At 32.4% G+C, this 17,250-nt stretch overlaps 1 protein-coding gene across 4 annotated transcripts in view; it reads left to right on the top strand.

Moving 5' to 3' along the window:
• Positions 1-17,250, top strand: part of LOC143920192 (calmodulin-binding transcription activator 2-like) — a 328,881-nt gene that overhangs the window by 244,409 nt on the left and 67,222 nt on the right. For all 4 annotated transcript variants that reach the window (XM_077442928.1, XM_077442927.1, XM_077442929.1 and 1 more), the window contains exons 5-8: positions 8,953-9,088; positions 15,845-15,916; positions 16,264-16,408; positions 16,496-16,542. In XM_077442928.1, coding sequence (XP_077299054.1) covers positions 8,953-9,088; positions 15,845-15,916; positions 16,264-16,408; positions 16,496-16,542 — 400 coding nt within the window. The remainder of the gene's footprint in view (positions 1-8,952; positions 9,089-15,844; positions 15,917-16,263; positions 16,409-16,495; positions 16,543-17,250) is intronic.

Below are 17,250 nucleotides of genomic sequence, written 5' to 3'. Positions count from 1 at the left end.
TTAAAATCTGTGCAGTTGCGATTTTTAGTCCTTGGTTTTGACATACACTGTAATACAAATTAAAATTAAGCATTCCATTTTTCAGTACTAAATATTTAAATTTATTTATTTTTACATACACATATACAAATATACCAGGAAGGCTTAACAAGTAAACTCCAAATGCGCCTTCCTGGTCCACATATGTAATTATTACATATATACATGTAAATCTAAACAATATCTGACATCTATCGTCAGATATTACAAATATTACAGATATTCAATTTTTATTTCATATACGTACATTTTATTTATTTTATTTTTATTTTACAAATATACCAGGAACAGGCTTAACAGGTAAACCCCAAATGCGCCTTCCTGGTCCACATAATTATTACATAGATACATGTAAATCGAACAAAATCTGACATCTATGGTCAGTATACATATATTACAAACATCGTATTAATACGATAAATAACGATGAATAAATTTCATGTAACAATACGAATTTTATATTCGATAAACAACCACAGAGACATCTATGGTGAGCAATACGGCGAAACCTAATATATAACAATAACTAAAGGTTCGCAACAGAAAATTGCGAAGGAAACGCCAATTTTACAGGAATCGTTTCAATGAAAATCAGAAAAATTGGCAAATTCTGATAAGAAACGATCGACCTTGACAAATCAAGGTCTGGCCAATAGCGAGACTTAGCGGGAATCGAACTCGTAACATCAAGTACGAGATAATTCAATATTCACCACTAGAACACGCTACTGGCTTAAATTAAAAAAAATATATATTATATAAGGTGTCCTCCATGGTACAAAGTTCTTCAAAAATTAAATCAGCTGATAACTAAAAATAAAACTATCACTGTTTGATCTGTGTACATATATGAAGCTTGTATTGGTTAGAAAGTTTGTTTTGAAGCAATAAACAATGAAATTGGAGGTTATGGGTAGCTGTTGAACTAATTGTATGTGATGTATGTATGTAAGCTTATTGTAAAAAACTAAATGTATGTAAGCTTGTAAATCATATTAACAATTAGATATAACATAACTTCTTATTGAATACTTATCTCGCAGATAAAACTCCGTGAAGAGATATACTTTGAAATGTCAGATCTGACATATTTGGCCATAAATCAATATATATCGTGTATTACATTACATGAAGCTAGACGCCAAATTTGAAATTTATATATACATATGAGAGTTAAAACTATAAATATTTAAATATGAGGGATAACGAGAACCTATAGAGCAAATTTTATAAAATATAGAGTGAATTATAGGCGTTTAAACAATTAAAATCTGATATCGCCATATCGAGGCGAAAAGGTTGAAGATAGATTATGGTATAGATGTCACCGTACGCGAGATTCTGGATATTTGATACGCATTGTAAACGATATTTTATCTCCAACGTAATGGCAGACGATACATTAACGTATATTGATGACCAAAATGAGCAATATGGCAAAGTATGAAAACGATCGGATGAGAGATAAGAGATATAAAAAATTACCACTAACACGAAAACCATGTGAACTTAATAAGAGGTAAGTAAAAACGTTAATAACACATTAATAATTCCGAACTAAAAGAGTTAAATTTCAAAATTTATATATATTATATATGAGCATTTATGTATTTTTGAAATTGGCGCCACTTTTCTTCATTTCGACAAATATTTCGTAAATCATTAAATATAATATTATAAAATTCGCATTGTATAAAATGCTTGTATTGTAATATACATATCTGTATTAGTACACTCGTCACTTTCGAGTTTTGTATTGTCATAACAATTTTTTGACAATTTAACCGGTTCTTAGATCTTATTAATCTCCTCCAAGAAAGTCGTTCTGAAAGTTTGATTCGAAAGTCGTCGCCGTCAAAGTGGAAGAGCGTCGACGTAAAAATTATTCTAAACTTTGTTTTTCTTTCCCAAGTGCGGCTGGTAGGGGTAGATAATGTCACGAAAGGTTTCCAGATCAAGTTGAAAAGTTTACAAAGCGACTGGCTCTGAAGAATCGCCCGGAACTTTGTCTTTCGCGACTTGTGATGCCTTTCAGCTAACGAGCCGAATGCTGACGTGTGTGTACCAGGCGTTACGTACGACCCAAATATCCAATTCTCTTGGAAATTCCCCACTCCTCTTGGAAACTTGACCAGACTTTTAACGGGGCACATTTTCATCACAACGATTACATCGCCCGATAATTTGCCAATTTGAGAGATGTAACTAGAATATTTTTTCGACATAATAGACTCTAAGGGAGGACCACTTTTAACCGGTATTTACGATCTCGCCACACAAATTGGCCTTTTATTATTCGAATTTTCACGCACAAAAGAGCGAAAATAACATTTAAACGAAAGTTGCTGCTTTAGTTTCAGCCGGTGGAGTCGTAAAACCGGCTCCGGTTATTGCCACCCCCCTCATTACACCTTATTAGTGAAATGTTTAAAGTTTTACACGACATGGTGGAAAAAAAGTATGACAACATTTCGCGCTGCTTTAATTCCGACAATTTATTGCGCGGAACGTTACCAGAGAGTACGGCTTTTCAGATCGGAATTTATGGTGGGGGCAAATTTTCACGTATTCGCGTTTCGGCCGTAAGCTGAAAATGTTTTTATTCTTTTTTTGTATTCATTTTTTTGCAGTACAGTCGCCCATTCACCTGTCTCGTCGAATAAATAAGCATTATTCGGGTCGGTCGTAATCCATTTGAACGCCGATTTATTTGGACGCTTTCGGCGTTTTGTGCACTGATTTTACCGCCGTTGCTCTTTTATTTTTAGCTTTTCTTTTTTTTTTGTCAACGCGAGCTTTCGCGCGTGAAAGCGCCAAGTGCGGCGCTTCGATTATTGTCCGTGCAAAATTCAATGAAGCGCTCTCGCTAAATTTCGTCTGAATGGATGTCGATTTTTCGCATGGCTTTGTCGACCGAAATAGAAATAACAATAAATTAAAATGCATATTTATTTGATTTGCTTAAATGCTTTGATTTTTGATATTTGAATGCTTTGTATTATTACGAAATTATGTTCACAATACATCTTATATCTATTTTTATAGCTACTGATGTACTGATCATTTTCTATTTTACAATTTTAATTTAATTTTGTTAGTAATCATAGTATTATATTATTCTAATGTTAATGTATAGCATAATAGGAAAAAGAGCTCAAAAACCTATTTACAATTCTTATAAATACTCATAATACATCTAATACACAATATTAATTAAAGACTCTCTAAAGTCGATGACCTAAAGCAGATTGTGTTTAGGTAATCTGTGTGTTATACCTGAAGGGTATAGACATTTTGTTGTAATCACCGAGACTCTTCACAAGTGTGTTGGTATGGTTATTAGTGATTCTGTCATAGAATCTACTGGTTAGTTTGTTAGTAATATCTGTAACAAACGAATGATATTTGAATGCTTTGTATTATTACGAAATTATGTTCACAATACATCTGATATCTATTTTAATAGCTACTGATATACTGATCATTTTCTATTTTACAATTTTAATTTAATTTTGTTAGTAATCATAGTATTATATTATTCTAATGTTAATGTATAGCATAATAGGTAAAAGAGCTCAAAAACCTATTTACAATTCTTATAAATACTCATAATACATCTAATACACAATATTAATTAAAGACTCTCTAAAGTCGATGACCTAAAGCAGATTGTGTTTAGGTAATCTGTGTGTTATACCTGAAGGGTATAGACATTTTGTTGTAATCACCGACACTCTTCACAAGTGTGTTGGTATGGTTATTAGTGATTCTGTCATAGAATCTACTGGTTAGTTTGTTAGTAATGTCTGTAACAAACGGAATATTATTTATGGCAAGCAGTTTTTTTTATGGGTGTATTATAAATTATTTGCTTCAATGCCCGCGTGTACGTACATATGTTACGTAGTAGGTTTCACTATATCGCACCACGATTGATGCATCTACTTATGAATTTATCAGCCTAATTATATTTTTATATCCATATTTTTGTTTCGACTTCCACTCTCGGAGTCTCGATGGTGATGACTAACTTAAATTCTAACAGTAATCAATTTATATACTCTTCTTTAAACAATAAATCCGGCAGCATAGCTCGGTCGTTAAGCTTCTGCTTAACACCGAGAGGCGCCGGGTTCGATTCCATGAGGTGAACTCGGTTGAAAATAATTTTACATCTGTACATCTGTTGTACTACTGGTCAGACTTGGATATTTGTGACTCCAGGTCGATCGTTTCCTATCAGAGTTTGCCAATTTTCTCTGATTTCATTGTTGAAACGGTTCCCGTTTAAAATTGGCTAAAAATCCTTTCTACCTACTATGTCACCACTATTTGAGTATGATTAATGTACAATTCATAGATGTTTTGTTAATTTGCGAGTTTTTTAGTGTCTCGTAATTCAACGACTTGTAATAAAAATGCTGCTTTATAATTGTAATTTGTAATTGGTCAGGAAGGTGCATTAGGGTTTACCTGTAAGGCCTTCCTGGTATAGTCTATGTAAACAAATAAATAAATAATAAAGACACGCGTCGTACAATGTTGGTTAGTCAGTGTTTAAGATGTGCTATAATAAATCAATGGTGTTACTTATTAAATTAGGTGTGCTTCAAATCAATAGTGTGTCTTATCCCTACTGGTTAGTCGACTATATTGATAAGCGAGGTACATAACAAAATACTTAGCAAGCAGTATAGCTCGGTGGTTGCGTTTATGTTTAGCACCGAGAGGTTACCAGGTTCGATCCCGTGCTAATATTTAATGCTGCAGGTCAGACTTGGATATTTGTGTCTCCAAGTCAATCGTTTCCTATCAGAGTTTGCCAATTTATCTGGTTTCATTGCTGAAACGGTTCCTCCATCAAATTGGCAAAAACTATGGATTGATTCATTAAATAATTAATTGTTGATTTCGTGTTTATCAGCCTCAAAATACAGCGATTTATGTAATATAAAAAAAATGCTGCAATGTTTGTAAGTGTCTAGGAAGAATAGACATATGTATATTTTATATTATTAACTTCTTATAATTTTTAAGTATTTTTAACAAATATGCATTGCTCAAATAGTCAACAGATACACTTTAGGCGAAAACACACTGAATCGTTAGGCACGGGCACGTTCTTGGCCTTCTGGGGTGAAAAATCCGCTGTGGTTTTTCTTCTACGTTTCTTCAAATATGGGAATGGCCGTCAAACTTACATATAATATTTAAGGATTTATGGTCTGGGTGCTTTTTAAACTTCATCTATTGTTACAATGTACATATATAGATTAAGTAAAAAAACTTGTGCCGTGTGTATCTTTGCGACCTTATACTGATCATCTATGCATGCTCATACCAAATTAAACAAAGCTACTGATCAAATAAATACAATCCAAAATTATCTGGATATCAATGCAGGGCAATTTAATTATAAAAAAATTATATTGAGTATTTTTATATAAATAAACAGCTTCCTTTAAGATTTTATCCAAAAGCTTAGCCAATTTTAATTCAACTGTTCCCAGTGAAAAGACTATTTCACACAAGAGAAATGTCCACACGAGTATTGCCTATAGTTTTCTATTGGTTTTATTTTTATTTCCTATTGATTTTTTGTTTGCGGGATTCTCGTGGGAGCAATCATTTTATGGGGAATAATTATAGAACAGATTTTATTATTTCCGCTGGAAAATCATCTAGTGAACCACTGTTTAATATACATACATACATATATACATATGTAGATCGGATGTGAAACGAAACTCTCTAGCTTAATAAATCAAAGTAACGACATCTATCATTCATTTTGGAAATTTCGACAGCTGGCGCTTGGCCTATGACGTTTCAATCAAAAGGGTATTTTTGTATACATATATACATATATACATAATTACATTTATTTATTTATTATTAAATAGCAAATTGCTAATGAATCATTTCACAATTAAAAATTTTAAACTAAAACTAACAACTATAATATAACATAGTTAACAAAATAAACAAAACTATAATTAGTAACCCTAAAATAATATAATATAATTCCAAACATAGCATTTAATTAAACTTATGTACATATATAATTACGTAATCTTCCACATATGTAGGTATCCATTAACACCCTTCAAGAAAGCACCAATGTTACCTCTAAAGCAGCTCTAATGCTCTCAGGAAGAGCATTGTATATTTGAACACCTCTGTGGAAAATACTTCCTGCAGTTTTTGCTTTCCTCTACTTATAATTAATTTATTCCTATTTCTAGTTTTATAATTACATATTTATATTCCTAAGTATATGATTATTAAAATATTTGGGTAATAGATTCTTATCTAGCTTATATACAAATTTTAAAGTGCTTAACTTAAGACTATTTCTAATATCCAACCATTTCAATTCATCTAACATACCTGTAACATTCTTACGTTTCCTCACATTCAAAATTGTACGCATTGCTCTATTCTGCACTTTCTGCAGTTTATCAATACACAATCTACTAAATAGATTAAACACTGTAGCGCTATATACAGTATGAGGCCGTACAATACAATTATATGTATATTAATATTTTACTTTTTATACTTAATAAATTTCTTAACCTACAAAGTACACCAACTTGTAGATATAACAAATTTTATTTTATTATTATTAAATCCGTCAATCAATGAATAATCAAATTCTTCACATGTAAACATAGACAGGTATTCTTTTGATTGTAGTTATAATATTGTGCGTCCGATTCAGTACGTATATATAATACATATGTATATTGTACAATGTGTCTACATAATGTAATTCCATTCATAAATTGTACAAATCCGCTCATCTTACGAACATACAATATATATATATATGTACGTACGTATACACAAAATCAGATATAACAGATACAATTCAACGTAGTCTAGAGAGAAGGGTAGTGAAATAGCGTTGAGGTAAATTCCCGAACAAAAGCTGGAGATAATATATGAGGCGTGGATAGAAACAGTCTGCAGACTCCGGGAAAAGGTAGCCAGTTATTAAACCGGAAGGGTATGCGAACAACAAACCTGGATGAAATCAAGGAACGACCCAATTTCGTCCATTGAGGATTGAGCGGGCTAATTTATATATAAATAATAAACTCGCACGCTCTAATACTTTCATATGTGCTCTGCGAATATGAGGCTTCAAAGCTTCTCAAATTCGTTTCGGTTACGAAACCTACATACATATTTTGGAATATATTGTTTTATATATTGCTTTGTTTTTATTTCAATCGGACATGTACACTCGCCTTTACATATCGCTCGAAAGCGACGAGTGTAATAATACAGATACAATATAATAATACAATCAATACAAGCATTGTATACAACGCAAATTCATACAAACATCTATGGAGATGTTTTTGCAGCATTTTATTATAGAAATTGGCGAACCTCAAGACGCTGAATACCTTGAGATTCGCAACAGAGATTGGAGAGGAGATGCCAATTTACAGGAACCGCTTCAATTAAAATCAGAAAAATTGGCAAACGATCGATCACAAACCAAAGTCTACTAGTGGGAATCGAACCATGACCACTCCGCTCGAAAGCATAATATGCTAACCATTAGTCCACGCTGCTGGTTATAAGTGATTGAATTGTGTTGTATCATATACTTATTTATTTTTATTTTACATAGATATATGTATGTATACCAGGAAGGCAATTAATTTACAATTAATTTACATACAATGCAGCATTTTTATTATATAAATCACTGTATTTATAGAAGTTGAAGAACACGAAATTAACAATTAAATAATAAATCCATTGAGATATATTTTTTTACAAATTTTACAAACGTTAAATACAGAAGGTAGGATGATTTTTTCCCCCAATTTTGAGGTACCGTCTCAACAATGATCAGATAAAATTGGCAAACTCTGATTAGAAACGATCGACTTTGAGTCACAAATATTCAAGTCTAACCAGCAGTATTAAAGATCAGCCCGGGATCGAACCCAATAATCTCTTGGTGCTAAAAATAAAAGCAACCACTGAGCCATACTGCTGCCTATTACTGAGACATACTTGTGTCGTATCGCGTCGTGCAACTATGCACATAGCTCATTATTCGCCTTATTGTTTTTTTTAAATAAATAATGTTGCTATATTGATTTGAATTATTGTGTAGGGGTGGGTTCTGGATTCATATGAAAGACCAAAGTCGCTTCACAGCATTTATTCAACGATTCAAGAGGTCCATTCGTATCCACCTCTCACTGCAGAATAATCTGATCTACCATGTGTACCTCTTTATAAAGGACAAGTTGCCCAGCACAGCTTGCACAATCCATTTGTGTCTATTGTCTAGGCTCTTAAAGGTCTACCCTGGCGAGTCTATTGTTTACGCACGTACTCGCCCAGGTCTGTGAGAGCTCCGGCGTATTCGTTGTTCGGGCACTTGCTGAGTCCCGTTAGTTCTGGGTTCTCTATTGTTCACCCACGAATGCACTTAGACAGTGGATACTCTTTCTCTCTCATTTTCCCACGTTACAGTATCATATGTACATACATATATACCCGACAAAGTATATAATAGTTTGGGTTGTATTTTATTGATGATAGTTACGTTAAATCTAACCGATCGTTGATTACGTTTATTTAGAGTGCTTTAAGCTCTCGACCGGGTCACTTTTTTTGGATGGAATAAAAATAGTAAAAAAACTGTGTAGCCGTAATGAAATTTTATGTGGAGAGTAATCAGCGCCAGGGTCGGCTTAACTTTTATGATCGGATTGCCTCGAAACTACTAGCTTTTTGCGAATTTTATAAGCCGGTCGACCGTAAAAGCTTTCGGTAATTTTATTTGTGTTTGCATAATAATGGCCGGAAACTGGATTACTTTGACGATAAGCGCGCTTAGAAATTGTTTGCTTATTAATTATTGTGTTCTTGTTTCAGACCGAAGAGCGGGTCCATGCTGCTGTACAGCAGGAAGAAGGTGAGGTACAGAAGGGATGGTTACTGTTGGAAGAAAAGAAAAGACGGAAAAACTACACGCGAGGATCATATGAAGTTGAAAGTGCAGGGTACAGAAGTGAGTATCAATCTATATTATTATATCATACAAATGCATCGATTTCCAACTGGAATTACGTAAAAAATATTAACTATGGCGGAAAAGATTGATTTTTTTTGGTCTCTAAAAACGGAAGACGTGTGTGTGTGTGTGTGTGTGTGTGTGGGTAGGTGTATGTGTATGTGGTAAGTGCATCGACAAATATGGAGAATTCATAAAATAAATTTAAATAAATAAATTATCATCTTCTTCGATTTCGATAGTAATAACGATATTTATCTATATATGTATATACAAATCAATGTTTGTCTGTATGTCTGTCTCGAATAGGCTCCTAAACCACTGAACCGATTACGATGGAACTTTCAGGATTTGTTGTATGCATGTCCAGGAAGATTACTGTGAAAAAAAACGGGATAAAACCTCTTAATAATAATATTCGTAATTTCGATTTTATCGACGCGAAAGTATGAAGCGCCAGTGTGTAGTTAAGGAAATGTTTACGTTGGTCATCAACTTGCGCGCACGCATGCCAACGTACAAATACATTACGTACCACTCATACCAACCTGATATTACGTACCACTCATAACAATCCTACATATGTATTTAAGCTCATAAATGGTTTCCTTGATTATTATGATTTACTGAATAAGGTTAATTTCAGAATCCCAGTTCGGTACTCTAGACGCGTTGCACTCTTTTCACTTGATCTTTTCAATACTAATTCCCAAAAATATTTTTATCTGCAGCGCGTTTATTGTATGTTTAACGGAGAGCTGAATGAGGTTGATCTATTTGGTATTTCCCTACATCAATTCAGGTCTAACATCAAGAGAATCTTGACCGATTGATTCATTTTTTCTCCCATTCTATTTTTCCAATATTTCCAATATTTTTATACTTTAGTTTAGTTATGTAATGTGCTATTTAATTCATATTATAGCTTTCATTCTTTTCCTTTTCATTTGTTTATTTTGTATTTACCTTTTTCATTTGTTTTATATTTGTAAATTTCAATTTCTTCTTATATTCTATTTTATAACCTTTTCCAAATATTTTAATACTATAGTTTAATTATGCAATGTTCTATATATTTTGTCATGCCTTTATTCTTTACTTTTTAATTTGTTTTCCTTATATTTATCTTTTTCATTTTTGTAAAAATCTATTATTGAACTCGGATGTTACATATATTATTTATTTACTATTTGTTTTTTTATACATATCTATGTACATGGATGTCTGTTGATTTTTCAATTAATAAAATAAATAAAAAATAAAATAAAAATATGTATATAAATCAATGTTTGTCTGTCTGTCACGTACGCGTTCCTATACTTTATTATAATTTAATTTGATTATTAAGTATTAATTTGAAACTGAAACATTCGCTTATCGAAACGCATCGAGAAACGGGAACGGGAACGGGAATTGCATGCGTTATTGTACGATGGAACGATGGAACTTTCAGGATTTATTTTATGCATGTCCGGAAAGCTTACTGTGAAAAAAAATCGGCAAAATTAGGAAAATCACAGGAATTACGGGAATGAGTGTCATTGCAATGCAATAATTTCAAATGTTTTCGCGTCGCGACATGCGTTTTTAGGGTAAAATAAACAAATAATTCAATAATTTGAAATGTGTTCGCTGCCTGCGTTTTTCCAACAAATGGGAACGGGAACGAGAACGGGAACGGGAACGGGAACGGGAATGGGAACGGGAATTGCATGCGTTATTGTGGCATTGCAACGCATGCCGGGTTCAGCTAGTTAATTATAAACATAGCTTGATTTTAATTATTTTATTAATTCCTTTCCGTTTTCAAACGTTTCTAAACGGGTACAATACTATAGTCGAATTCTACCCGCAATGGCCAGTTACATTTCGTTTCAGTTTCATATTGCATTTTGGTCAAGAAATACAACATTGTTCGTGCGTATAGCGGTCGGTAGAATTTTACTTTTATTTTTTGTTTGTTTTGATTTCGTGTTTTGTATTTAAAAATATTTACATTAATAAAATTTAAACGTAAAAAGTAAGTTGTTGATATTATTAATTTATTTATACGTATATATTTTATATTAATGGAAATTTATATTTTTTAGACGATAAAAGTAATTATTAACGTCAGAAAACCTTATAGTAATATTATTAAAGACCCTGCATTTAATTATATTGTAATAATATTATATAGTTAAATTAGAAATCCGTCCGAAACGTCCGTACAATGTTACAACACATTGCACAAATATATTTTTATATTAATGAAAATTTATATTTTTTAGACGATAAAAATAATTGTCAACGTCATGTTATGGACAACAAAACTTACAGTACTATACCAGTTGTTTCACCCGGCTTCCCTCAGTATTTGTAATATAAACAGCTTAAACATGGCAAATCTAATAGTAAATATTCATTTGTTTTTTTATTAAATTTATTTGAATCGAAAAAAATATATATTGAATCGAAACCATATTATTTCAATTGCAAATTTATAGTATTTTTACAAACAATTGCCTGAAATATTATAGATTTTCTATATAAATAAATATGTGAAAACATTCTATAGTGATTTTTTCTTGCAAATTTCATCAAACCGCCATTTTGAATACTAATCCGGCCATTTGCTTATTCTTCTATTTTAATTCTTCCAGAATCGTTTTCTCTTTAATTAGCTGGGGTTAAACCGAGCACATTCCGTATTCACAGCGACGAAAACTATCTTTAACACTTTTAGCACATTAGTATAACTATTATATATTATCATTGAGAAAATAGAAAATAAGGTCTCTTCATAGCTGCATACATATGTACATAAAAATGTGTATTTGTACCGGTGATTCAATGCCCACTCTATCGGTTAAAAAATATATTCAAAATATGATATGGTATGTGTGTGTTTTGCATGGCTTTTGTTCGTTTATGTGTTTGCCATTTCATCGGCAGAAGTCGTTCACAACAGCACAATTGTTCTAACTGCACAGACCATTCTCATATATTTCGCTGTCGGACACCAATGCCTGAAATTTGCACATTCTCAAACATTTATGGTCTGAAATTATCGGATTTGCTTCGTAGAAACATGTATCTTTTACCGAACGAAATGGGTTTGCTTAAAAGGAAACACTTTTGGCAAAGATCGATTTATGATAGTTTAACTTACATAGATAAAAAGGAAAGATCGCACAATTTTGAGAAGGCGTATTCGATGTTAATATCAAGTGCTTAAAAATTTTGCCATTTTGCGAAGTGTTTTTGGCACGAATTTAAGATTAAAATGACCTCGATGATTCATTTTTTTTAAACAATTTTGAAATAATATTCTTGAAAAGCATTGGCTTCTACGTATGTATTTTATTTATTATTTATTAAATATTTGTTTATTTTTTTTAACATAAAGCCTACGTTTACACAAGCATAATGACATACTAATATTTTACGTGTGAAGTTGCCAGTGGCTGGCGTGAATGACCAGCTGTCATCATGTCGATCTAACAGAAATGCTTTAATTCATCTATCATCAATTCGGAGACATTTAATTACTTTAATGACAGCTAACCTTTATATCTTAATTTTACTTGAGGTATGCGTGCATTGCACGGCACTACAGATATACTCAGAAAAATTATTTTCAATCGGAGCTTAAGAGGGCTGTACACCCGAAACCTTAATTTTGTTACCGTTCCTTTCTTCGATATATATTGAGTGTATGTATATATTGAGTGAATTCGACTATATATATATATATATATTTAGTGAATGCGACAGTTGCGCTTTGACCAGATAAAACGTATTTTAAATTGACAAAATCGAGGTTTCGTATTCTCCTATTTTCTCCTCCAAAACTGGACCAATTTTTAAAAAAATTTCATTATCGGTATGAGAAAGATATTTTCTGTGCATCTATCGTCGTATTTTTTTTTAAATCGACTAATTAAATAAGCACGCTGGACTCGTTTCGTGGGTGTAAAAAAGAGGCGATTTTATAGATGTTTGGTGGCTCCTAGCTCCTATAAAAAATAATTAATCAAAAAAATAAAACGACAGATGCACCCCAATGGTGGATATCCATAGCATATTAAAAAATAATTTATCTAGTGCCATAATTGAGGAAGGGAGAAGTATAGTACGTTTGTATGGACAAGGCGCTGCTGTCCAGCCCTCTTAACGACCGAGCTATGCTGCTGGCAATAATTTCGAATACTCTATACTTAACTTTGTTATATACATTTTTTCATTTATAAAAATTTCTTCAGGTAAATTCTCGAGAAATTTAAGAAGTTAAATTGAGAATTCTTATCTTAATCACTCATTTAAATCAACATGGACTGGTGATTTTATCTGAAGAATCGCCAGCGCTGGTGAGACTTTCATATATCGAAGTCACCAATTGAACTTTCGAAGTTAATAAATGCTTGAAAACCAGCTCAGTCTAAATTTACACAACAATAGTTTCGATTTACACCAAGTTCGGTATGATTTATGGTTATTTTTCCATGCATAGTAATAGGCAGTAGTGAGTGGCCACTTGGAACGTATCTACATACAATACATTGTATGTATGGTGTTTTCAGATTGTTCGCGGATCGAATCTGTTCCGTTTTTGTACGAAAGTAGGTTTTTGCCAGTTCCGTGCCGGTTCCGGGCCGCACGCCATAGTCATTTTGAATTTTATAACGTGGTTTATTTTCACAGTAACGTTTTTTCCCCCACTTTTGAACCGAGAGAGAAAAAACTCGCAAACCTCGGCTAATTCCATATTGATTTGCCCGTATTTTAACCCGTTTGATTTAATTATAAGAACGAAACGTGTTTTATTTATATTATACATTATTATTGTAGTTTCCCTCTGAATTATTATCCTATGTTTAAATATTATCTATGGCCTTGGGCAACTTGAGAACGGTTCGGTGATTACTGGTCACAAAGTCACTAAAATCTCTATAACGGAACATCTGGCAGCCGAAAAGTCCATCATACTAACGATAACTATCATACTAACGAGAACTTGAGTGCCAAATATTGTGTATTCGCGATTTTCATGGCAAAAATTGTCTTTGTGACCACCGCAATGTGACGAATAGTCCAATTAACGTATGTACATATGTGAGTACTTGAGTTAATTATTCGATTTCATGAACTATTCAAATATCGAATAGTAAAATTCGAAATATTCCAATATTAGAATAGTTTAAATGAGTAGAAAACAGTGTGAAATATTAATTCAAAATAGTTAAAATGAGTGGGGTCCACATACATGAAAAAGAAAATGCAAATTTTCGTCATACATAAACTTTATTTAAATTTTAAAAATTATAATGCAATAAATGTTTCAAAATTTACCCTCGCCCTTAATTTTGTTTTTATTATTTCTGCAGTGGAGTCGACGTTGGCTTAATTGGTAATAAAGTTTTTAGAAGGATATCTAAAGCTTCGGTTCGTTTTTTAAAGTTATCCAAGCACTTATTTTAAACCTTTTGGAATTATCTTGGAATTTGAAAAACGCACTTTTATAACGTGCACGCGCGTTCAATCAATTTATTTAATTTGAGAAAAAATACCCGCATCGATAACGTGTCACTACAAACTTCTAAACACAACTTAAGTTCAAAACAACATAAATTAAATGAAATATTTCTGCTTATCCATAAAAATTTCGTTCCCGCTTCGGATTGTATTTTCGTTTCGGTTTCAAATAAACGCTGCAATAAGTTGTATTTCGTAAAATACATAAGTATAATTCCTATAGCGAGGACTTCGAATGTCATGTTCCACGAATCCATTGCACTGAAGCGATAAAATGATTCCGAGTCGACGACTAATACGTCTTTCATACAATACAGTGTTGCGTTAAAAAATTCTAAACTTCTAAATAGTATTAACAGTGGGAATAAATCCTTAGTGAAAATACGTAATTTTGACTTTTGATTTGAAGTGAACGCCTAGTTAGAGCGATTTGAAAGCTAAAAAGTACTACAAATGAAAGATAAAATACCTGAATATAGATTACAATATTCAAGATATGGAGAAGTCGCGTGATTTAAAAAACACATACATATATCTCCGAATCTCGAGCCAATCAACATTTTTTATTACCAGATTCGTGTTTACTGGGCATAGATCTATAAGAAAAGTCATATCTCGTCTCTGAACCATTTTTCGTGTCGAACAGTGTTATTACAATGCTCTGCAGGTACATTTTTTCATATAAAATCAGTTCAGTTTGACGTTTTTCAAATATTTTTTCGACTATTTAAAAAAGCATTATTTTTATACTTCTGTCTAACTTTTCAAAATTCGTCCAATCATCAAATAGCATTCTGTCGGCAAATTAAATCTGTTGTAATACGTTTTTCTTTTTGTGACAACTTCCAAAGCTGGAATAGTTATTCGGAAAGTTACGGAACGATACGGCGAATTTAATACTTCCATCTAAAAATCCTGAAAGCTTCGTACAGTTTGATCCCGTGGGAGGAATGAAAACCCATTTGAAGGGTACTAAACTAAACATAACCTAACCCAACCTATTAAAATCAATACACATGTCTATCCCACCGTCTACTCTTATCCAAACAATGACCTGTTTGTGTTTGAGAAACTAGTTGGATCTATTTATGTAATTAAATCCAAGCCTTGGATTCATATTGTATGTAATGTTATGATATACCCAACTTGTGCCCAATGCATACATTTGAATGAAAAGTGTATTGATTTGCATAATTCCATTATACTGTTGTAATAATAGTGTTTCATTTTAATTTTCAGTGCATCTATGGTTGTTATGTGCATTCTGCAATTTTACCAACTTTCCACAGGCGGTGCTATTGGCTTTTACAAGTGAGTTTTTCTTTTTTCTATCCGTACAATAGTTAGATATTTGGATTTAAAAATTGTTTTGATGTTGAGTTATAATGAAGATGAGGTCGTACATGCGAAATTTCATTACTAGTTTTCGGGCTGTTTGTCTGAAAGCTCTGAAGGCTGCCGCTTTTGGTGCTGAAGCCTATCATTATGAAACCATTAAACTGTCACGGCGTGTTTCGTGTCCTGCAAATTTATGGCCACTGAAATGCTATTAGCGAACGGAGATACCTTTCGTTTTGTTTCGAACGTCTTTTCGTGGACTAATTTAAAAACTAAGCCTGCTTGATGATGTACTAATTGTGCTGATGTTTCTGTTTCAGAATCCAGATATAGTATTAGTTCACTATTTGAACGTTCCTTATCCCGATGACAACAAACTGGCCGTTATCACGCCCAGTTTGGCATTATGGGGTGACAAGAAAGAATGGACTAAAGAAGAATTAGTTAGTCAACTTAAGCCTATGTGTTAGTATTTTTTTCTATTATTATAATCTTGAAAGTATTCTATAGGCTTTTAATTGAAAATATTTATGTATTGATTTTTTTTTACAGTTTTTAGTGAAGATGAACCGGATGTTAATAATGAGCTTGAAATATCCGTGAGTATAAAAAATAATCATAAAAATTCATTTGAATTTTTTTTATTAAATTAAAATCAAAATAAGGATTGCTTCCCGTTTTAAATTTATTTTTATAAACAGGAAAAAAGAACAAAAATTTTTATAAACGCAAATGTCAGATATTTGTTTTTAAATTGTTTTATTTATTTTTCTAATATATATTTATTTTTCTAATATATATTTATTATTTCTTAGATTATCTAATATATAATTTTTCGAAAGGGACTTTGTATGTTTGTATGTATGTAAGTTTTGGTTCGTAGAATCCGTGACGTTATCAAAAAAATCTAATTTTCTATGACGACGATATCAATATCGCTTACGATTCTATTTTCAGTTCCGGATCCAGATTCCTTGCTCAGTTCCGGGTCAGGATTCCTTTTTCAGTTTCGATTTCGGATTACTTTTTCAGTTCCAGATCCGGATTCCTGTTTCAGTTCCGATTCCCGATTCCTGTTTCAGTTTCGGATCCGGATTCCTGTTTCAGTTCCGGATCCAGATTTCTTTTTCAGTTCCGGATACGGATTCATTTTTCAGTTCCGGATCCCGAATTATTTTTCAGTTCCGGTTCCCGATTCCTTTTTCAGTTCCGGAACAAGATTCCTATTTCAAGATTTTTTTTATTCCTATTTCAAGATTATTTTTCCGAGCGAAATGGTTTTACGGTCACCCAAAAAAAAGAAATGT

Source organism: Arctopsyche grandis, chromosome 12 (genome assembly GCF_051622035.1).
Source record: "Arctopsyche grandis isolate Sample6627 chromosome 12, ASM5162203v2, whole genome shotgun sequence".
Classification (NCBI taxonomy): domain Eukaryota; kingdom Metazoa; phylum Arthropoda; class Insecta; order Trichoptera; family Hydropsychidae; genus Arctopsyche; species Arctopsyche grandis.
The sequence above is the reverse complement of the archived record's forward strand: the minus strand, read 5'-3'. Positions and strand labels throughout refer to the sequence as shown.